Here is a 25,945-nt window from a genome sequence, read left to right as displayed (position 1 = left end):
CGATGACGTATGCTGTATTGTGTTGAAAACTACAGTTCCTTGTAGAAACAAGAATATATCTTCGGTTTTCTAAATCCGAATAAAAACTTTAAGAAATGTCTTTGTTCAAGAATTATGTATGAGCAAACATATTTCTCCAGGAAAAAAGAATTAATCCTTTTGAATCCAAGTAATTCAAAATAACTCCAAACTGACACTACAAAAAAACACCTTGACTTCAAGTGTTATAAGCCCAGACTGACTAAATTCTCTCTAAGCATCACTTATCAAAACTAACTAATGCGCAATTTCGGAAATGCCTGAATTGCAAAATAGAGGATCATGTGATCATGTTTACATATAAAAAAATCATGTAGCCCCAGTATGACCTTGATAAACACCAATCATTTACTCTGAGAAAAAAAGTTGTTCACTTCACTAAAACTATTTACAAGCCTAGGGTCATGTATTCACTAGAGCCTCGATCTCTTATTACTCCCACAATAAAAATAAATTTAAAAAAGAACTTGTTGATGTGACTGTTACTAAATTTGAATTAAGGTTGGGAACCAGGTCAGCCTTATGTGTTAACAGAAATTAACAGTGAAGGTCAAACTATTTTCTGGAAAAAGTATGAGTTCCTAATAAACAGAACTACATTATTTTGATATATAACGAAATTAAAAAAATAGAAAGATTTTAAAACTTACACACAATTAAATCAGATATAAATTAAATCAAATATGCATAACAATGTAAATCTGAAAACTTAAAATAACCATGTTCAAACTGAAATAAAAACAAAAGCCAACAAGAAACATTTTATTGACCAAAATAATGTGTTGTCTAGAAAATAAAAGCAAATGATAAAATGTATTAACTTTACACCGGTAAATAAAACTAAATAATAATAATTATAATAAGTCACAAATAATAATAATTAGTCACAATCGACATGCTGAAAATGTTCTTCATCAAAACAACAATGACTAATACAGATTTTAATGTCACATGTCAAGACAATGAATTCAAATATATGGTTAGAAAACTTGTAACATCTGACAGTAAATGAATTATTAGCCATGGTATGATGGATAATCCCTTTAACAATGGTCACATATAACAAATTATTCCGTTGAGTTAGCAACCAGCCAATTATGACTGGAATATTAAAAACGCTAGTAAAAAGAATGAAGGTTCATGATTGACTAAAAATAAATACCAGAATTTCAAATGCAATATTATCTGGAAGCTGAAATATGGTTGAATTGAATACAATAGTAGGCTTCAAACAATTACCATTTTCATTTTATTACTGTTGCTGAGCAATTATTCCTGAACATAAATGGGAAGACTTCTCTGCAACAAACTTTTATTCTGGGCACTTGCAAGGTACTTTGTTTTCTCTAAAACAATACCATTACCTTTTGGAAAGAACATGCACAAGATGTAAGCAAGTTCTGCCAGTCTTACAACAAAAGTAAAGAAATTTTGCAAAACATGAAGACTATGGTCCATAGGAAATGATGATTAAATTAGTTGTCATTCACCTAAAGCAAAAAATACACACTGTGTAAAAGGACAAAGACAAAATATATCCAAATGTTCTCTCATTCATTTCATCAGCCAATTACAGTGCATAAAATATCAATATTTAAGAATATTCAATACGAAACAGTAATTAAATTAGCTGTCAGTCCCCTACAGTGCATCTACTTACAATATTTAAGAATATATTTGTTTTAGTTATCAGTCCCCCATACCTACATAAAATTCATGTAAAAGGTCCCTGATAAAATATGTCCAAATGCTTTCTCATGCATTTTATGAGTCAATGAAAGCGTGTTTGCTTTTAATACTTATGAATTGATTATTTTTTGCATAATGTTTAGGTACTTTTATTTACAGTACCAAATTTCTGTCAGGCTTGACATTTATTAATGATGAATGACACTTGTCTCAAACAAATCTATCCTCCATAAATTAGAATTGCATACATGTAACAAATCTATCCTCCATAAATTAGAATTGCATAATGTAACAAATCTATCCTCCATAAATTAGAATTCCATACATGTAACAAATCTATCCTCCATAAATTAGAATTGCATACATGTAACAAATCTATCCTCCATAAATTAGAATTGCATACATGTAACAAATCTATCCCCCATAAATTAGAATTGCATAATGTAACAAATCTATCCTCCATAAATTAGAATTGCATACATGTAACAAATCTATCCTCCATAAATTAGAATTCCATACATGTAACAAATCTATCCTCCATAAATTAGAATTCCATACATGTATCATTATTTATTCTTAATTTTCACAAGTGGACTGAGATGATTGGAATTATTACAGGTTATAGGTCTAGATTCTGTCCAGAAATACTGCACTTTTCATATTTTGTCAAACATAGTACATGAAGTGAGCCAAAAATGGACCAGTAAGCTTTGCCTCATTTGTATAAAGCTACTGGTTTGGCATCTTAGCGATTAACTTATGATAATTCTTTTCTGATCTTTCCTTAATTTTCATCCATTATTTCTCTGGGTGGATATCTGTCCAAATCAGCTACAATAAGGCAACTGGTCAAAAAGACTTGTTCCTTTCATAGTTGATAACATTTTCAAAATCAAGATTTCATCAAAGTTCAAAGGGCACTGCTTGGTTTATTAAATGATGTGAAGACCAAAGTCTGCAAAGTTAGAAAAGTTGATTGTGTGCACCTAATATATATATTTTTTTTTCTAAGACAACACACACAGTAAAATATTTTCAGCTTTTCTTAAATGTTTACTTTCGGATAGATCATGCACAGGCTATAAATATATGTTGATAGTCTTCTGGTCTATGGGAACTGAATAAGCCCAAATAACCACAACAATCATAATTAACACAATTTATGTATAGTCACACCATAGATCATTATTTGGTGAATACAGAGGTGACTGGCCACATACCAATGCAACAGGATCTGGGTACAAGAAATTTTAGAATCAGATGCAAGCCCTTAGGCAACGAAAAAAAGAACCTGATGACCCTCTAAAAGTTCACAGCCAGGAAGGTAAAGATTTTATCTTAATTCACATATGAATGGGCAAGAAAACCCTTTTAAATTTTTTTGTTTCGTTAACAATTACAATCCTTTATAAAATATTTGTAAAGGTCTATAATCCAAAAAATATAGTATAATTCATGTGATCATAAAGCAGTCCACTGGGTTATTTAACTTGAATATATGGTAGCCCAGACCAAACATTCCTGTAGCTCTTGAGCTCAGCCGCTGTGATGGTACTGATAACATGCCAAATGACCTTCAACAAAGGCTGCTGATTTGTAAGGTATTTTACAAACAAGCACCTGTCATCCATTGTAAGTTTTGGGCTAAGGTATAAATTTCTGCACCAAGCAATGTGAACACAATTACCCCACCTGAAAAAATGACCTGAATATAAAACTTGAGCAGACTGATGAACAGTAACATTACATACGACATAAAGATAATAATTCCATTGTTCAAGTCAATAATTATTATTCTGAATCTGGTGAAGTAGGAGGATGTTACGGTATGATTCATATCAAATCAGGCATCCTACCTTGGTCTTTCATCATCAGACAAGGGATCCATCCTGGCAGGGGAGAGGGACCTCACAGGACTAATGGTGGTGGTTCTTTCTTTAGCAGCTGAATTAAAAACAAATTACTGGCCAACATGTTTTTTTTTTACTATGATGACATAAAGACTCTTATTATAATGATGTGTATTAACTATTTAGATTTAGTAGCACATTAACACAATAATGGCTATATGGAAAAGATGGTGGTTGTGGATCCAGAATGTTTTGTACATCGAAAATGCCAATCCCATCTAACATCAAATAGGAAATGTGAACATAAAAGAACTGAAATCAAAACATGAATTAATAGTTAAAATTTGTATCCAACAATTAATTTAAAGTATTTAGCCGTAAAGATTAAAAGCAGTTACATGGTTGAAACATACTACCTACAGTCTTTCTTCCTCTCATGTAGCATGCTGAAGTCGGTCAAGAAAAGACTACAAGGCATGCTATTCATCCTGTGTTGACACCATGCACATCCTATTTTCAATTTCTTTAGAACACAATTTTTCATCCAGGTAAAATCGTTTCAGTTGTCTTTTGTTTCATTATCTTTCTCAAACTTTTTCCCATGTCAATCAGAACGCTAGGCAGATATGAATTTTTATTGGTCAAAATTCAATTCCTTCCATGATATATACTGTATATACTTGATTATAAGCTGAGTCCAACTGCAAACTGCACATACCCAGATCTGCCAATGCATAATGCGCCAACAGCTTTGGGTCTGAGCAGTTTGTTAGGAGTAATCAGTAGAACAAACAAAAGAGACCCTTGTCTGCAGGCACATTATGCTCTGGCAGATCAGTAAATTTGCTGTCTGACCTATAAGCGAGTGCACATGGTACATACTTCAGAACACATTCACAAATGAATTATAGTCAAATATTATAATCAGACCTTACAGTCAAATATTATAATCAGACCTTACTGTCAGATGTTATAAACAGACCTTAGTCAGATGTTATAATCAGACCTTACAGTCAGATGTTACTATCAGACCTTACTGTCAAATGTTATAATCAGACCTTACAGTCAAATATTATAATCAGACCTTATAGTCAGATATAATCAGACCTTACTGTCAAATATTATAATCAGACCTAACAATAAGATATTATAATCAGACCTTACTGTCAAATATTATAATCAGACCTTACAGTCAGATATTATAACCAGACCTTACTGTCAAATATTATAATCAGACCTTACTGTCAGATGTTATAATCAGACATTTCAAGCATTTCAGAAATCTAGATATACCAGTCTCTGGCAGTTTGCCAATACAAGATTTTATTTTACAAGAACATCAGAAACTAACAGAAAGTGACCATTATGGCATAATCTGAGATTCAAAACTTAAATGATCCTGCCAAAATAGGGATGGCTAGCATCTCTGCAACAAGGGTTCAATATTTTTCTTTTAGCTATACAGTATTATCTTTTCATGCTGATTGTGCCAAAACTTTTCCCTTAGCTCTGTTGCAGGATGGGAGACATATTCTAATCACTGCAGTCAAGAATCAACCTGGTTCATCTGCCTCACAGTCAGGTGCACATACCACTTAACTAAAAGGTTTGGACCAGCTACGCTTTTTAGTAAGTGGCCTAATATAACTAGATTGCTATACTCCTCCATCATATCTTGACATCTGACTTTGAATGTCACCCACGTTCACCTCTGAGAGCATTCTAACCCAATTCTCCATTTTTCACTTAAAAGTGTATGCTATTAACTAGAAAATGGGCAGGTCAGTTGAAAGCATATTTCTAAGAAAATTATATTTCTCCAAGAATATTTACCCAATCACATTACAATAGGAATAATAAAATGACACCTCACAAATCCAGCCCTACTAATCGACAAAAATTGTCTATTCTTGTATATCTCATATAAACAGAGAGCAATAACTCTTGACCATTAACTTCCTTTGCCACCACCAGGTGTCACCAGCTTTTAGCAGATCAATTTACCAACGAGGATGCTCACATGGCAGGGCGATTGGGAGGGTTTCTAAGTAGTGTGATTGGGAAAGTATTCTGGAAGAAACATGATTTACTTGAAAATTTGCTTTCTCCTTTGAATACAACAACATATATTTGAACTTAAGGCTCATAGAGATGGCCTGAAGCTTCTGAGCTGTAATGACTCTGATCTGGTGAGACATCTTGAGTTTACGACATTTATGCATTCAGGCAAATCCCCTGGCACCCACAGGCCGCTGACATTTATGAAGTCCAGCAACAGGTGGATACCCCAACCATGCACACTGTCATCAGTACATACTATTATTTCTGCTTGGGGCTTCTCCAGTGGGATTCCCATGGTCAGAAAACCTGAGTTGTGCCACTGATGCAGGAATTATTGCATCACGAGCATGATCATGACTTGATCGAGAGAACTTGAACAGGGGCGCCATTGTGCTTGCAATGTCATTATCAGGGAAGCATAGAAAGTCGGCCAAGCAGGATCAAGCATGCTGTCACATAAAATAAACCTAGGAGTTGCAAAAGCTCTCTCACTGAAATCCAAGTCCTCTTGGAAACAGACCAATGAGTTCATTTGTTCTGATTATACGAACAAGAGAAAGTTGCAAGAGATTTTGGTTGGTTAAAAACTCCATACCCAGATGGACAACATGTTTGGACGGATGGAAGTCTAACTTTTCCCAGTTCACTAGAAAGCCTGGATGATATAAAAGATAAAGATCATTCCTGCCTTGGGGTAAGATAGAATTTACCATGTGTTTCTGAAGGATGTCATCCAGGTATGCTGCCATCATTGTGGATGATGGTGATCGGAACAGGGTGGTGATGCAATCCATAATCTTGGCCAAAGGGGAGAGCTTTGAACTGAAAAACTGTGTCACGGTAAGCAAAATGGAACAGTGAAATTCATGAGACATAAGGTGGATAGGGACAAGAAAATACGCGTCAGTCAGATAGTGACTGATGGCATCCTTGTCCCTTAGAACAGAGAGGTGAATTGATCTTGCCATCTCAATCTTGAATTTTGGAGGTGCACTGAATTGGTTGAGGTGCCTCAAGTCAATGATGGATCTCAAGCTGCCACTGACTTTCCAAATCAGAAACAGCCTTGAATAAAACCCTGGGAATTGTGGTCTTTGCACAAGTTCCACCATCTGTATTTTTATTTTAAATGAGCAACCGTATCTCCTGTGGTAGAAAGGAATCTTGTTCCTAACCTGAGAGTGTATCCGTCAAGAGGGAAGAGGAAGAGACGGGAGGGATTGTTTGATGGATGAAACTGAAGCCCTCCAAAATGACCCCCCCCACACAACCCATTGTTTTTTCTGAGGGAATAGGGAGATCCAGTGAGCTCAAACTTTGGTTTCTTACCACCTCTGTATGATTGCTTCCTTGCATAAATTAGCAATGAAGCATGTTAAAAACTCACTAAAATCAGCTCCAATGCAAATGGAGCAAGAGAAAAAAGTCAAAGTAATGCTAATTCATAATGACAGTGCAGAGGTCAACAATAGCGTAGTGTGACATGGTCTTAAAAGGACAAAGTCCCTAAAGGTGAAAAAAATTAACTCAAATTTGGCAGAAACCACACAAAAGAATGTATACAAACTGCAACAGAATGATTATTCCAAAAAATAAATCCAAAAGGAACATTCAATAATCCAATTAGAACACAGAAATGGCTTGGATTGTCAGATGATAAACTGTATGATGTTACCAGTACATCAGTGAAGCTAAAAACTAGCGACACCTAGCAGTGGCATGGGGAGGTAACTGGCAAGAATTATTGGCCTTTGTCTATAGGAGTTAGATCATAATTTAGTAGGGCTGTACTCGCAAAGTAGTAGACTAATATTCCTAACGTAATGTGATTGGGAAACATATTCAAAGGAGAAACAGGAACACCCTTCTAAATCCCTTCTGGACGCAGTGGATCTTCCAAAGCAGTATTGATACGAATCAAAAACATTTTTAAAGGATTGGTTGTTGTTGTTGTTGTTGTCCTAGGGTTTAATGCCATTTTTCAGCACAAGATAGGCTATACATGGCGGCCAGTATAAATGGTGGAGGGAGAACCCTGGAAAACCCAGGGAAGAACCACTGACCCAAGAGAAGCTACTGGCAGGCTTTCCCACATACCCATGCTAGCCGAGCCTTGGACTCGAACCCACACAGACAGAGATGAGATGGCAGTGATCCAGAACGGTGAGCGCTTTAGACCACTTGGCCACTCAGGGTCCCTAAAGGATTGGTATTTAAACTCTAAAGTAAATACTTTTGCACATGCTTCCATGCAAAAAATTCTTTTAGCATCAAAGAAAGTATTTATATGCAAACATTCTGGTTCATTATAAAAGTCCAAGAAGTCTTTATAAAAATCAAATCTATCTTTATGTAAATTTTAAACTGACCAGTGTTCTTTTTGTTATAAAGAAAATGGTAGAGCAAGAACTTCTAATAGTACACTTGGGATGAGTTTATACTGGCATTTTTTTATTATTATTGTGAAACTCAATTCCAATTTGGAAATGAATTATACAAACCTTCAAGTATTAAGTTTTCCAGTATAATGACTGGTACAAAAGATTAGATCAGTAATTAGAATAACACCGTTCTTCCAAATGATTGGGGTGTATGAAAAGTTTGATTGCAGGGATATGTCTCAGTAGGTGACAAAATTAAAATATGTCATAGTGCATATGCATGCACTTGCTTATCCAAGTCATTACTGCATTTCCTAATAGACTATCTAAACATGGTGTAATCCTACCAAACCTTGCTATCTTAAGTTATTATTCTGCATTTACTCAGGTAAGTCATATTTATAACTTGAAAAGTAAATTATAAACATTATATAAGCAGAAAAAATGCTGGTGTTAGATTATCAACCATCAGCTGTAAAAGTACCAGCAGTTTGCAGTAATATACTTACGAGATGATTCCCTTTTTTGACTGAAAGAAAAAAAATATGATTTCAGTACACAATAGTGCAAATTTTACACAGCTAACTTTGAACCTAACTTTATAAAGATAAACAACCAAAAAACAACAAAATGTCAGTATTAACAGGTATTTTGCAGAATATGGTGTCCCCCACTGTGAAAGGCATTAAGATTCTGTATAACAGTTTACATACATCAATCACAAGGCATTAAGATTCTGTATAACAGTTTACATACATCAGTCACATGGCATTAAGATTCTGTATGACAGGTTACATACATCAGTCACAAGGCATTAAGATTCTGTATGACAGGTTACATACATCAGTCACATGTCATTAAGATTCTGTATGACAGGTTACATACATCAGTCACAAGACATTAAGATTCTGAATAACAGTTTACATACATCAGTCACATGGCATTAAGATTCTGTATAACAGTTTACATACATCAGTCACAAGGCATTAAGATTCTGCATAACAGTTTACATACATCAGTCACATGGCATTAAGATTCTGTATGACAGGTTACATACATCAGTCACAAGGCATTAAGATTCTGTATGACAGGTTACATACATCAGTCACAAGGCATTAAGATTCTGTATGACAGGTTACATACATCAGTCACAAGGCATTAAGATTCTGTATGACAGGTTACATACATCAGTCACAAGGCATTAAGATTCTGAATAACAGTTTACATACATAAGTCACATGGCATTAAGATTCTGTATGAGAGGTTACATAAATCAGTCACAAGGCATTAAGATTCTGTATGACAGGTTACATACATCAGTCACAAGGCATTAAGATTCTGTATAACAGGTTACATACATCAGTCACAAGGCATTAAGATTCTGTATGACAGGTTACATACATCAGTCACAAGGCATTAAGATTCTGTATGACAGGTTACATACATCAGTCACATGTCATTAAGATTCTGTATGACAGGTTACATACATCAGTCACAAGGCATTAAGATTCTGAATAACAGTATACATACATCAGTCACATGGCATTAAGATTCTGTGTAACAGGTTACATACATCAGTCACAAGGCGGTTACATACATCAGACACAAGGCATTAAGATTCTGTATGATAGGTTACATACATCAGTCACAAGGCATTAAGATTCTATATATGTAGACATATGGTCTGGTAGGGTTCTAATGCACAGCAACACAAGTCAGTTATTTAGTGCTGAGGCAATGGAGTAAAGTGCCTTGCCCAAGAACAGACCAAGATAGCTGACCCAGGCTAGTCTGATGGTAGGTTCTGAACCTGAACCCTTTCAGTCATGAACCTGGCATGTTAACCACTGAGCCATCACAACTCAACCATAACAGACTTGGCATTAAAATTCCATATATATATATATATATATACATACAGGGTTAAATACTTCAGATATAGGGTTACATTCTCACAAAGGTACAGCTAAACACAAACACCAATATATATTTTTTCTGCACAACCATTTAACATATATGTAAACGTTTAATGGTACATAAGCACAATCCTGGCTACATAGTGCAAAGTAAGTTTATGTATCAAAAGATGCTATAAAAATAAACAAGGCAAAAAAGGAGTAAAATCTTTAAAATAAAATATCAATATTTTTGTATAAACTGAACAGGAACGTCATCACAGCACAGATGCCATGCGGTTGTCTTTATTAGTCACCTCTCACAACATGCCAGGGGAGGGGGTAATAAAAATAAAATCACAATATGACAATTCTGGGTCTGACAGTGTATACAATACACGTCTATCCCAGTGGTTTCAAATGCTATCCTGTCTGAATGGATATTGTGCTTGCTACATATAATACATAGTGAAGAAATTCAATCAAAGTGTCTTAGTGACCAAGCAATTCTGAGAAATGCCATTTACAAGAAACCTCATCAGCTAAATACCTCAGTGAATATTTATAAACATAAAAAAATCTACAGGATTATGAGTGACAAGAAACTAAATACTGGGATACAATGCTTGATAATTCAGCTAATGTCATTTCAACATTAAATTTTAAAAAGAGTGACAATTGTTGACAAGTTCTGAAACAGCTTTGTGCATACAGTCAATGTCACCTTAATAACAAGATACACTATATGAAAAAATTTCATTCATTCAATACATTGGGATCCATGACAGTTATATCAAGGACTGTGTTATACTGGGGTGTTTTATAATGATATCCAAAACCATACCAGTATTATATCAATGACTGTGTTATACTGGGGTGGTTTACAGTGAGATCCATATATATAACAGTTATGTCAAGGAATGTGTTATACTGAATTACTTTTTATTGATATCCATGACTATACTAGTTATATCAAGGACTGTGTTATGCTGAGGTGCTTTATAGTGAAGTACTTTTTATTGATATCCATGACAATACCAGAGTTGTATCAACAACTGTGTTATACTGGGATGCTTTAAAGTGAGATCAATGTCCTTACCAGTGTTATATCAAGGACTGTGTTATGTTGGGGTGCTTTACATTGAGATCCATGAAATAACCATCTTGTATCAAGGACTGTGTTATATTGGGGTGCTTTATCAATACATCATGACCATGCAAGTGTTATACCAGAGTTATATCAAGAACTGTGTTACATAGGTGTTCTACAATGAGATCCACAATAAAACCAGTCTTATATCAAAGATTGTTATCCTGAAGTGCTTTATCATGAGATCTATGACCATAAAAGTGTTATATCAAGGTGCTGTATAGTGAATTTTATGAGAACATGTTATATTAAGGACTATGTTATAAAGAGTAAAGATGTCAATGGATATCCGGGTACTTGGGTACCCACCCGTTAAAATAAGCCGGGTAATAAAATAAAGAACCGGGTACCTGTTAAAAAAAAGTATTCCAAGTTCAGATCGAGACAGAATAGCAACTACAGGTCAAGGCTTGTGTTGTGTGTGCATATATTCATCATCACAGGGGCTCATATGGTTGATTACAATTTATAATTTACTTGCCATACATGTACTATATAATAATGCAAGGGAGTACAATTCTCTCCTTTCTCGCACGACCTATTTAGGTATCAATGCTGATATTTAAAGCTTGACCATCCTAACTTCGTGCCTGCCCATGGTTAGTACACCATTTTTCTCGCGACTTAAACGTGCTTGTTTTGAGATCCTCAAGACATTATCTAGGCCAATAGCTTTCATCCACAGTGACAGTATGTACTGAATAATAAATATTCAACTAAAAAAAAATACGTACGACAATTCAAATAAAAGAAAGCACAATATAAATGTCCAGTTTAACTAATTCCATTTTTGCCTCAAGTCTGTGGCCCTGGAGCGAGCATTAGCTGTTCAAGTCAGGGCTGCTGCTGTTCACATAACAGTCACTTGATTTGGTGGGGTGGTGGGGAACAAATGTGTATACTCATTAATTCTTTGCTGAGTGTACACATTTGTTTCTCCCAGAATCAAGTGCCTGTAGTTCACATGTTTGTTTACTAGACTCTCTTTTTATTAGCGGGAAACCCAAGACAGATATTTCTGTCATGGCAAAGGCAACAAAAAACTTGGTTAACTGTAACATGCATTTCAAAAAACCATGTATCGAAAAAATGAATGAAATGGACAACCATATAGAATAAAATCTTTCAATGAATAAATATATGGGAAATCTTTGTTATTTAATAACACTAAAAAAAAATCTAATAAAAATTTACCAAGTCTGTAAATATGTAAATATTGTAATTTTTGCACTAATTTTACATGAAACAGTTCCAACAGATGTGATTCTTGAATGCGATACCACTTGTCAAAGAGTCATTCTATTTTGATACTACATACAAACGGGACCAGTCTAAATTGAAAATAAATGGCGCCCCATATCATTAACATAAATGGGCTGTATCGATGTGACTGTTGGATGTTATATGACTGAAATTTGTTACAGAAGAGGGATTTTGTTAACTTCAAAACAAGTTGCACTGGATCATCGTAAAGGGATGAACCATGGCAGGTCAATGATACTACAATAGTCATCATTTGTGGACTTTACAGCTATTCACGAACGTTACTGTAAACATGTAGACTAGTTAAAGTGAGTGTTTTGCATAAATAATTTATCAATTTCTTTTGTGTCTATACTCTTGTCTTAACTAGTAATCCATACGGAGTTAACCGATTTGTGACAAAAATTTTAACTGCAGATCCATGTAAGTAGCAAAACTAATCGTACATTAAATAAAATAAATATGTATGTTTTTCATAAGTTTTCTGTAATTATGACATGTAATATAAAAATTGCTCTTTTTATGCTCAGATTACATTTTTTGCCACTTATATTAGTATTAAATTACACTAATACCTCTCTTGGGGGGGGGGGCATGTGTGAACCTACAACAAATCAGTTCAAATGATTTATGAAAAACCCATGTTATATCATGAAAGATGTTAAATAGTAAGGGATCATTTGCTTACGTTTTGCTGGTGGATTTGGACTTTGAGCCAGATTCCCATTTTGTGAGCAGCTCTCGAGCCTTGTTCTCATTGTATTGACAAGAATCCAGTGCCATCTCAATCACAGTCTTATCATAATTTGGAAATGTTGCTTTCAGTTTCTGAGTCGCTAAAATGGAAGAAAAATTGGTAAAGAAATTATATTTAATCACCATACTGACATTTCATTGATATTTTTATGCAAATTTTATTATTTATCAGTGACACACATTTCAGAATAAACAATGCATTAACCGAATACACCTCTCCCTCGATAACTCGCGCACAATGGGGTCCACAGACACACTATAAGCAAGGTGCGAGTTACCAAGGAACCTCCAAAAACTGTGCTGTTTATTGACTGAATTCTCATTTTACAATCACATCGATAATAATTTTTAATAACATGCTTTTTTTAATAAAGTTGTTCATTATTCTGTTTAAATAACATTTATTTTCGTGAGATAATTGTCTATGTTGAAACTCAATTTTTGTATTTTTCAATTAGTACAATACTGATGTCATGATTTTATTGGAAGTAATAATGAAACTTATTATCATCCTTGAGGATATCTCTAAGTACCAGTTCAAGAATTCTCTAAAACTTGCTTGCCCACAATGATCCTTATCTGTGAAATCAAACTCTTTTTTTTTTTTTACGAAGTATTCATTTTGCTTGGCTGCCTTGTCATCTTTGATCACAGTTATGAAAGAATCAGTTAATTTAAGATAGTTTATGTTACATACACAAGAACATTTATAAGTGTTCGATTGATCAAATGAAGTGAGTTCACCCGACATACGACCCCGGGGCCGCTAGATTTTAAGTTTGTAGGATTTTTGTGCCTTTTAACTTTTCGTTTATTCCACCTCCTTTATTTGATTCAAAAGACATAATTAATGTGGCAATACAAAGGAGGCCAGCTTTTATTTCAGTGCAACAATACAACAAATGCTTCCGGAAGTTAGTTATTTAAACATGGTCGGCATTTAATTAGGTTCTCAGAGAAATGCTCACAGACATAGCTATTATGGTAGATTGAAGCATTTTATGTTTAATTACAAGAGGACACACTGCATTTATGATGATTACACTTAAAAGGAACTAAAAGATTGAACTAGAACACAAATTTCAATTGATAAATTTTTTTTAATTTGTATTTATTTATTTATTAAAGTACTGCCTCCACTCGGCATAAGTGACATTTTCATTGACGAGACTTCCTTAAATATCGTTAATTGCGGTTTACTAGGAATGTCATTTGGAAAGAAAATGTTAAAAATGTTATGACCTATTTTTAAATTTGATATTTCAAAGTGTTGATTATAATTTCCAGGTCCTATCTACCGTTTTCAATGATAAAACCAATTTTGATCATGATTTTCTTCATGTTCAACAAATAGGAATCCATTTTTAGGGTATTTTCTGGTATAAAAAATGGGAGCTTTGCCTGAACCCGTGTTATAAGCGGGTTCGCGAGTTATCAGGGCACAAGTTATCGAGGGAGTGGTGTAGATTGTTTTACAAGATTATTGCAGTTAACTGAAAATAATGCATTGCCAGACATAAAAATAAAATGAAATGTCAACTTTATAACAAACTTTTTTCTTTACCATTCCAATGACCAGATATTTTCACACAATTGTCATAAATGGACTTGTGCTGCTACAATCTGGCCCCTCCAATATAATACATTATGCAACGTTTCAAGTAAGAAAATTTTACTGATGATTTAGAGTGCAGTCAAGTTAACAGTGGGACAAGCTTTCCACAGGAGTTCTTTCATAATTTTTCGATATGCTGACACAGCATATTTTCTGACAATTATTTTCATTCTGCTATGTCAATATCCACTCATGAATACTAGACACTGTGTTGCTGAAGCTGACTTTGAAAACTTTAACATCCATCCAGGACAAACAACTGACCAGCAGTGCATGCTCATTCAACTAGCATACACACCTGTGCACCAAATTATAACATTGTTCAAACAGGTTCATCACTGGAATCGATAAATTAATTTATTTACATAAAAAATTGCAAAATATAAACTTTATTCTCGCAGCAAACAGTTGCTGAAACTACCAAACACTTCTTAAATAATGCTCAAGAAAAGAAAGTGACCTTCATGAACATGTGGCTTAGCTGTATTGTTAGCCAATCATAATGTGATCAATTAACCTGCAGCTGAAAATCACTTGGTTCTTTGGTAAGCACACTCTATCCACAATATCTATCCATTAATAAGTGGGATGAGATATTTTTTTGTATGATTATACAGAAAAGGTCTGGAAAAAGCATTGCCCATTCTCATAAAATAGCTAGGAACAGCTTTTATCATTAACACATACCATATTTTCTCACTATCACTAATGTATATATTTTTTTAGAAAAAAGCAACAAAATTATGACAAGGGCAGCCAGGCATGTCATAGGATATCCCAAATACCACTTATATAAAAGTGACTTTTCTCTGTCTAAGTTATAGATTGTCTTTGCTGGACAATTAATAAAGATATTACTAATTTAAGCTGAATCCCAAATATGGCTAGATCATGTTTACAAAAATATCACTAACAGGCTAATTAAATGGGGTTAGAAAAGGGGCATCCTATTCCTTTTGTGAACAACAATGAGTAGATTTCAAAGATTGGCTCCTGTCATGAAATTTGTTTGTTATTCTGATTTTTTTTTTAAAACTGGTAGATTAATATATACCTGGAGAGGACAATCTTATGTAAATTCTAAGTAAGGCATGTTCCAGTAAAACATATATCCCCCAAAGGGATGGCATTTTAAAAATACTTCTGTAGGAGGTTCTGTTTTAAAATATTTTGATTCTGACAGTGTAGGATTGGTTGAGAAAATCACTTCTGTTGCAGGTTGTGTCAACAAAATCAGAGGTGGTCTTGTCCAAGAAAAAAAAGGATATATATTTAAAATCGAATCTAACCCATTTAGTGGTCCAACTCACAGTGAATCAGCATACAGGGGCTAGAACTGCTGACTGGATGTCACCAAATCTGTACAAAACTTCTGCACTTTCAGAGCAATGACTCTTGCGAACTATAACCAATTAGTTCAAATTCATGCATTTAAACTGTACTTTGCGCATAATTAAACTTGTAACCCTTAAAGTGCTTGTCACAATGTAGTTTGTGCTGCTGGCAGAGGTGTCATAGCAAATGGCAAAACATCCTTTATTAGATTGACAAATACTTAACACCTCTGGATACTTTGGCAGGCCATGATTAGTTTTTAAACTAAATTTGATTGATACACTGGGCCCTAGAACAATCATTTTATTTTATTTTTAACCTTACATCCATCAAGAAGTTTTACAAATGCATGTTTAAAATAAATGCCAACTAGAAAACCTAAAATGACTGAATCCCAACATAATTTGTCTTCAGATGACGAATTAATTCAGCAAATACTGATGATTTTTTTAGTATATCAGTCTACTGGACTTTGGAAAAGTGTCACTGGAAATAAGACTTTGTGATTTTGTGCCCAAAATTGATGTCGAGTACAAGTTTGATGTAGCCTGGAATGCTGTATTATCACAGTACTTAATGCTGTTATCGGTACATATTAAAACCAGTGGAATATACATGTTAGGTCAATAAGCAGACAGCATGCTGGTCAACGCCCTGTACAGTGGTATTTCGAAATTACCAAACCTAAATACAGGCATTTTATAAGTTGAGTACAATTTTCATTATTTTTTCAAAGCATTTAGAATTGAGGGATTTTGTGATAACTGAATATAAGGATTGAGATAAACTGAATAAACAAGAATCTAAATAGAATTTTAAAAGTAAGCATATCTATTTGATTATAATACAATATCTAAATAAGCAGATAAAGGCACAGATGGACTTAAAACCCTGATACAACATTACGGAACAGAAAAAGAAATCTGGCATAGTAGGGAGTGCATGTTAGTGAAAAATCTTACTATAGGACAGAGATAACCATGAGACATTATCTAAGGGATGTGGCAAATTGTAATCATAACCATAAAGAATAGTTTCCTAATTTGTTCTAACTAGCTATGCATCCCATTCAGACAGCAGAAAGAGGTTTCTCGGCACTGAATAATATTCATACACAGATGCGGACCCAGTTAAATTCATAAACAATAAGCCATTTAAGGTTTATAAGGAACGTCAGAAAATCCGCATACAACATCACAATTAAACATGTACAGAGATCAGGTTGGCAGAATCTTTATGGCACCAAAGGAATGAAGCAAACTCTCATTATGCAAATGTATATGTATCAGCAAATGAAGCACTTGCTTGGCAAAAATTAAATGACATTAAACATTATAAGGGGCTGACTGATCTGTGTAAACTGAAATCAATATGGAAAAATTTGTCCTGTTTGGTTTGGTTTTACAAAAATAACCAGTTTGTAAAAAATAATCCATATATGGTATGCAAGAGACAAATAATTTATGTTTGATCAAAACTTACCATTTTCCTTTTCTCTATCACTCAGTTTTGGTGGTGACATTTCTTTCTTAGGTGAGGTTGTCTTAGTATGGTGGGTTGTGGGTTGTGTCTGCATCTGCTTTGCTGGGGATGCCCCCCGCGACGTTGCCTGAGCCTGCTGGTTCTGTCCAAAGTCTGGCTTATAGCCAATAGATTCAAGCTTTGCCCGAGCAGTCTTTTCATTATTATGGCAACTATAATAAAAAAAGGCGAATGTCTCAACTGTGATTGTGAATAATAACCTTTCGTGGTTCACAAGGAAAGCAGCTAACCACACATGAATTTTTCTATAAATTGTACAATTTCTGTTGCTTCTGCCAACCAAGAAAGGAAATGGTACTTAGCAAATTTCTTGTATGTGCTTACAAGCAGATTCCAGTATTTGATGTCATCATCTTTTTGTTCAAAGCAGAGAGCAGTTTTGTTGAGGAATAAGCTAGGTGACAATGGTGATATAAATAAATGAGTTAAGGTACATTTGTAACGGAAAACACTACTGATGATGCAGAACAATGACAATGGAACCCAGGTGAGATATAATCAGTATAAGGTTGCATTCATACTGTTAACTCATTTACTGTCACAAAGACCTTTCTTCAACAAAACTACCCCTCAACTTCTAATAAAAATGGAATGTGCTTATTTTGCACACACTTTCTCTGTCAGTGACATATTGATACATAATACTTTTGCTGTACTGATATAGATAATGATACCAGAAGTCGAAAATCAATACAAAATATATGCAAGTTATTTTAATCTTCAGCAGTTGTCAATAATTATTAGTCGTTTGCCTTGCTATTATTCTTTAAGTTGAGGATTCATGCACAGGCACTTATTTTGTTAGCAAACACGAAAAGGACTTTACAACACTCACTTGCTTTCTGGTTCATAATGTTGCTGCCTTCCATCCCCAATTCCATGCTAAATAATTTATCCTTAAAGCTTGTTCAGAATCAAGGAGACATTAATTACTTTGAGAAATATTGAAAATAGAGCTTTGTCACCAATTCTCCTCAACATAAGGGATAGGAGGGTATTTAAAAATTCACCAAAGATCACCAAGTTTTTTAATCAAATACACTGAGAAAAGAGTATTGTATCTACTCAAAACAAAAGTAAGATCTCACAGCAAACAGCACAGATCTGTCATCACTTAACACTCTGGCAGACCTGGATCTATGCAGTTGTTAGGATAATTAAATGGAACAAAGTGGACTCTGATTTGCTGGCAAATTGCAGATCAGGGTCTATATTGTTCGTAACTGGACACGATTTATAGGCGAGCATATATGCTATGCTGGTGAGGTAATTTTTTCACAATGAAATTTGTGAACTCACATTGGAATTCTGATCAAGTCTGCAAAGATGATTCAAACTGATTGTCAAACCATTAAACATCATACTGGAAAATGAATATTTTTCACAATGAAATTTGTGAACTCATTGGAATTCTGATCAAGTCTGCAAAGATGATTCAAACAATTGTCAAACCATTAATCATCATACTGGAAAATGAACATTTTTCAAAATGAAATTAATGACTTACATTCAAATTCTGACAAGCCTGCATAGTCAGGTCAACAACTGCTAATGATTTCCCAAAGTGTTATGTCCTTTTTGCTGACTATTATTTTCTTTCTCAACTAGCATTGTTCTTATGATTATCAACTGTTTATAGTATACAGTGTAGATATTTATTAATCAATATGAGATAGAACCTAGAATCATATTATCTTACATCCAAACCCTACTAGAGTTCAGAGCTCTAAGAAAACTCCAGTAATGAGTGATGTCATATTGATAACATAATAATGTAAAGATACATCCTTTCCAACTGCACAGTACGTGTTGATTTTATACAGCAGATATCTTCGATATATCTTCTATAACCACATCAAATATGCAATTCGAACATGTACATTGTAAAAAAAAAAAGAGCTAAACTCCAAATCTATACCTAAAAAAAATGTTATAGCCTGTAAGTAAGCCAAGTTCTGGTTTTTACACATACGTTGCCAGTACATCACTGATGATGCCAGCATTTGCTGCTGGGTACATTTTTTTGAGCCTTTCCAACATGTCTTTTTCTTGAGGAGCAGGATGATGGACTGCAGAATGTTCATGTTTCTTGTGACCCTGAATGGTCAGCTGCATGGAGGCTGTATTTATGTTGTTTTTATATCTGTAAAAAGTTTAAAATATCTTCCTCATGCACATTAAATGCTGCTGTTAATTAAGATAATATAATGAATGAACAAGAAAATGTTGTCATCTATGCAAAACATTTACGACCAGTGTTCTAGATGAGTACATGTAATTTATTTCAATTAGTGATTTTACAGCTAAATTCATTCCCAAATTCAAGTTTAAACTAACATGACAAATGTGATCATGGCTGCTCAAAAGTATTCAAAATGAATTATCTTAGGCCTATATTGCAACTATCAAGTTCAGGTTATTACATTTTGTGGAAAATCCACATTCCCATGAACCTTAAGCCGTTCATGCTGTTTCCTCCACAGACTGGATATAATGGTCATTGTAGATTGTCTACATCATGGTTCACCTATTGGATGGATAAAGTTTTATTGCTTCAATTTGAAAGTTGCAGCAATATAATTATATAAAATGGACATCCACTACACTGTGTGGAACTTACCCCTCAGCTCAGCTCATCTACAGTACAGAATTCACTTTTTAAGATGCAAACAATGCTGTTTAATATTCAATAACTCAACCACTAAAACACATTCGGATGCATGTATTGTGAGATGAATGACTATTTAGGTGCTTCACAAAATATACAAAGTATAATTATACTAAATTTAATGAAAGAGAGAGAGAGGTTATGCTGTGAAACAAATAAAGGAATTCACATATAAGTATTAGTAAATCTTATTCTCTTATTAAAATTTAAAATACACGAGAAAAGCAGTGACTTATTTTTTCAATCTTCCAAGGACTTGTAAACATGTTTCCAATAATGAAATATATACAGTGCTATCCAATATATAAGATCTGCTAGTCCAGCCTGTTTAGTACTTGCAACCCAAATATACGTGTCTATGTGACACATTTTCTCAGGTACTAGACACCTGTTTACTTTTACTTTACTGTAGACCTCCCATTTTTATGCCGACTCTACAAAGTAGATCCTTTCAATCCAAGCTTCTCGTGGGTCGGTGGTTCTTTCCGGGGTTTTCCCGGGTTCTTCCTCAACCATTTACACTGGCTGCCATGTATGTATGTGTGTGTGTGTGTGTGTGTGTGTGTGTGTACATATATATATATATATATATATATATATATTGTGCTGAAAAATGGTGTTAAACACAACAACACTGTTTCAATCCACATGACAAATACTACACGCAGCCAAATGTTGAGTGAACTAAGAGTTTAACTTTGTTTTTTCTGAGTTTATCGTGGTGTAAACTATCAGTTGCCGACTCACATAGCAAATAATGCCCGAAGGGCGTTATGTAAGCTGTGTGAGTCAGCAATTGATAGCTTATACCACAATAAACTCAGAAAAAACAACGTTAAACTCTTATAATTGAAATTTCAATTATTCGTTATGTCATTTTGTTTACATCATTTAAAAAAAACAGAAATCTTAATTGAGCGTAGTAATAAATGTTTGCGGTTTTCTGTTACATAGCTATTTATAGCACCTGGGACTGTCCTGCTGGATCGTAATATATTTTTCACAAATTTCAACAAATGAAGAATGCTTTTATTCATAAAAGATGAGAAATATCGGTTGCTTTAGTCTTTCGGATTAAATTTATTCAATCATTTTTTTAAAAATTGTTAGAATGTTATTTTCCGTTCATGCTTACTGGAAGTGTTTATCTTATGCTGAACACGTGACTCTATTTACAGAAGTGGGTATTATCAGAAAAGTAGTTCCCCTTACAGTTCATACAGAAATAAACGTAATTCATTTTGATCATGTGGTAACATTCTGACCAACGGAAATGTTACTTTCCTTTATAAGCTACTGGCATTGCAATTATCACTGTGTAACTGCTTAGTTATTAATTTGTTACAATTTGACCCAATTATCATTTTTAAGAAAATGATGTGACTACAAACAAAATATTTTGTTGTCCAGAACATAGATCCAAATATATATTTATATAAGTCTAGCAATTTGGTCAACAATGTGAAATTACTGAAATTATGTCCATTAATTGCCATAATGGAACTGAATCATTGGGAACCAAAACTAAGCTTAAAGTTACCATTAGTGACATGTGAAGATGTAGTCTGTAGGTAGGAACCAGCAGGGATTCAATTTTTCTGATCAAAATTAGGAAGAGTACAATATTTATTTATTTTTTTACCTCACCAGTGGCCAAAAGAGTAAGAGCATCCGCCTTGGAAGAGGGAGATAGTAGGTTTGAACTCCAGCCAAGTTATATGAAAGACTTATAAAAAATGGTACTAGCAGCTTTCTCACCTGGAACTCAGCATTAAGAGGTATGTGTTAAGACTGGTCAGACAGATGTCAGGACAATGTGATTGGATGGAACATCATGCTACATGTCTGTGGCATGACGCCCCAGTGCTAGACATCACTATAAACTGCCACAATGCAGATACTGTAGCAATATGACTAAAACTGTTAAAGCTATGTTAAAAATCTAAATCACACATTTATTTATTAACATCAGACGATCTACATAAAATGAAAACAAGAGTACAACTAATTACTTACTTTGTGAGTGCATTCCGAACTTCTTCATTAGAAGCTGTTGGGAACATTTCTTTCAGCTCCTGATATTTCACCAGATCAACTTTAAATGAAGAATTCTGAAAAAGCAAAGAAAATTTGTTATAATGTAATGGTAGAAGAGACAGGCAGAGGCTCAATTCCAAAGTTAAAGTTTTTCCTTGAATTTCAAATACTCAAAACAGGACAGTAATTACTGTTCTAAGAAGCAGAAACACTGATGAGGGAGGGGTACTGACCCAGTCCTCAAAACTCGAAGCCCATTCCCCATAGTGAGAAAAGGAAATTAGTGTACCCCTAGATCATTTGTCAAAATTCAGTCACTGATTTGAAGACCAGTGTTTCACACCTATGATCAGTGATCCAAGACCAAAATCAGAAGATCAGCATCGTACACCATACCCAGTCATCACTGCAGGTTCGGCCAATGTGGGTATGTGAAAAAGCTAGCCAGTAGCTTCTCATGGGTCGGTAGTTCTTTCCAGGGTTTTCCCGGGTTCTTCCTCCACCATTTATAGTGGCCGAAATGTATAGTCTTTTTGTGCTGAAAAATGGCGTTAAACCCTACAACAACAAAAACCAGTATTAAAATTTACTATACAGGGATATGATAACACATGAAATCATAATGTTCATCATCTTGCACATCACTGTAATGAGTGGCAATTTTTTTTTATTACTTATGCTGAATACTCACTTAGAAGTCAGGTCCAATAGTAAATAACATAACTGCATAGATGCAGATCTACAGAAAATTATGCAATGGCATAGGGGTCTATGCAGTTTGACCCAACTTTTTGTGTGACTATATATGGAATACATTGATACACAAGTTTTACATATAACAATAGTGATTTATCCTTCTAGACCAAAACTTAATGTAAAAGTGTTGGATTGGAGAGGCTTTCGATTACTAAGGTTAGCAATTATGTCCCCTTAGTTATAATGTGTACATTTATTATTGCCTACCTTTTGTCTTAACAATATATAGATCTTGGTTCTATTGATATTTAAAGTTAAGTGTATAAGTGTTTATACTCATATTTTTAACACATGTATTTGTACTTCTATGTAAATTTACATTAGTAGACAGTAGACAGTAAAACAAAATGTTACTAGCCATTAAATTGGAAAGAATGTTCTTGCAAAATTATTCTTTTGCTGATCTCAGCAAAACAAATGTCAAAATGACAAGGCCACAATAGTGACTCAGGAACATTTTAGGAGTATAGTATTAGATGCAGATAATCAAAAATAAACATGATCTCCTGTGATCTGTACAACCACTTGTGTTTGTACCATATTACAAACAATTTACTTTAAAACCCCAATGCTGCTGCTATGTGCAAAATGCCAAATCATCTGAATATTACTTAATACTGAAATATGTTGGTCCTAAACATTGTTGGGTAGCAATAAACAAAGATATCATCATTTCATCACATTATCAACCATGTATTTTCTCTCTAGAACTGAGAAACCTGCCATTTGTCAATGTGTATGAATTAATCTGATGCTGATCGGCAAAATCTGTGGGTGAGCTAATTTTAGCTGAAAGTTGGCACAAAGATTTGATGATGTCACCTTTGTAAAGTTGAGAAGCTAACACCATGCTATGTCAGATTGTCTTAGGTCAAGTTCACCCTTCAATATGTATTCCAGCAACCCAGCTGATCACCAATATTCACCAGTCTTATTTGCATGTAATGAAAACAACTTCTTTTCAGATCTACTTAAAAAAATTGGGCCTGCTTATCTTCATTCCCTCTCAGATCAGTTTGTGCGCCATGTGTGAATGTTGTTATTGTAAAGTAATCTCTAACAGGATTTGTTGAAAGAAGGAAGAAAGGAAGGATTCTTCGTCTTCCATATACATAGGAATTTGGATCCAAAAGCTAAATTGTTTGTCAAGCAAATGAGTTGGTATAATGCCAGACTAGTAATCCAAGGGTCATGAGTTCAATACCTGCCAAGGCCAGCCAATGTTGGCTGCTTTGGTGTGTCCATGGAAAAAGGCACTTAGCTCCCATTTCTTCTGGCTAATATTGCATATACTGTGTTAAAAGTAGTCAAAACCCACAAAACAGAAAAATAATGATCTGTACTCATTTTATTACAGTACATCATACTGACATTTGAAAATGGGTTTAACATTAATTCTCAGTAAAGTATATACACATTCCAAGAAAATTAATGGCTAGTATAAATCTACATAATAATAAAGGGTTCACAAGTGTACTGATTCAAATAATGATGACTAATAATGACTGAAATTAGCTAGCAAATCATGGAACTGTTTAGGTACATGTACTATGTCTTACCAAATTCACATATGTTCCAATAGTTATTAGTATTTTACAGGTGGGTAAAGCTGTATCTAGGTGAGGTAATACAGTACTAGTATAGGTAAGAATTATCCGATACAATTTTTTTAAAAAATGTACATAACTCTGAAGTCTGTTCATCGGTTCTATTATCTCTTGCTGCCTTTGCTATTACATTACATTAGAGTGCATTGGATTACATTACATTACACTTCACTACATTACACTACACTATATTACATTACACTACATTACATTAAATTACATTACACTACACTATATTACATTACACTACATTACATTACACTACACTATATTACACTACATTATATTACATTACACTACACTATATTACAATATATTACACTACACTACATTATAGAACCCTCGTATATGCATGTGAAGGTATTACAAGATTCCAATCATAGTTCATCACATGCTTTACACAGTCAGATCTTGATGTTCTGTTTCTGATAAGAAAAGCCAATCTTTAATTGAACTATTTATAATTTCTTTGTTAGTTAATTATTTAAATATACCAAAGCTATCTCATTACAATTTAGGGCAAAAAACTATATAAAAATTAGAAGTCATATATATAACACAAGTAGGCTGATGACAGAATTATCTAGCTTCAAACCAGACCTTGTCAGCTGTTCAAGAAAACTGAAATCCAATGCAAAGATAAAACCTACCATAAACTTTATGCTACTCATCCCTAGAAACAAAATTATATTTCTTTTCTTTTTCTAACATATCCCTGTAGAAATATTAAAGATGAAACAGCTATGACTTTTCATGTTTTTTTTAAACTAGCTGTAAAAAGTTTTACCTCATGCCTTATAGGAAAACTGAGATACACAATAACAAGAAAACAGGACAACTAGAAATGATACGTAAAGCACGCAAACCACTCTGACATTCACCTTTCGATTATTAAACAGGCTTCGTTGTCTCACTGAGAACAATCAAACAACATAAACCCAAATCTGCTGATGTATTATACAACAGTGTTATATATATATCGATATGGTGAGCTTTAATTTTGTTCAAGATTATAGATTGTACTGCTAGGAATATGCTTGAAAAAGGCTTTTCAAATTTTATTGTACTTTTTCATTAGAATGACTCAAATCTAAATTAAGCAAAAACGTGAATAAACTGGGACTTGGTAAACAAAGAATGCATTCCTGTTTTAGACCAGTCTGTTGGAATCTATTTGGATCAGAATATAAATAGTTATGTTCAGATAAATAATTCAATAGGAATTACTTTTTTTTACATTCATTGTAACTCTTGGTACATGATTGTGTCAATAATATGTGCAGTTTTTATTCATGACTATA

At 34.0% G+C, this 25,945-nt stretch overlaps 1 protein-coding gene across 6 annotated transcripts in view; it reads right to left on the bottom strand.

Moving 5' to 3' along the window:
• The window catches only part of LOC149780025 (uncharacterized), an 86,352-nt gene that overhangs the window by 36,714 nt on the left and 23,693 nt on the right, over positions 1-25,945 (bottom strand). For 4 of the 6 annotated variants that reach the window (XM_089936773.1, XM_089936775.1, XM_089936774.1 and 1 more), the window contains 6 exons: positions 22,261-22,355; positions 19,549-19,719; positions 17,517-17,728; positions 13,017-13,164; positions 8,530-8,549; positions 3,585-3,672 (listed from right to left, as the gene is read on the bottom strand). In XM_089936773.1, the coding sequence (XP_089792899.1) occupies positions 3,585-3,672; positions 8,530-8,549; positions 13,017-13,164; positions 17,517-17,728; positions 19,549-19,719; positions 22,261-22,355 (734 nt within the window). The remainder of the gene's footprint in view (positions 1-3,584; positions 3,673-8,529; positions 8,550-13,016; positions 13,165-17,516; positions 17,729-19,548; positions 19,720-22,260; positions 22,356-25,945) is intronic. The other 2 variants (XM_089936776.1, XM_089936778.1) reach the window with 1 other exon arrangement.

The sequence above is a fragment of the Sinohyriopsis cumingii genome, chromosome 16 (genome assembly GCF_028554795.1).
Source record: "Sinohyriopsis cumingii isolate HCF-2022 chromosome 16, ASM2855479v2, whole genome shotgun sequence".
Taxonomy (NCBI): domain Eukaryota; kingdom Metazoa; phylum Mollusca; class Bivalvia; order Unionida; family Unionidae; genus Sinohyriopsis; species Sinohyriopsis cumingii.
This window is presented reverse-complemented; position numbering and strand designations above follow the sequence as displayed.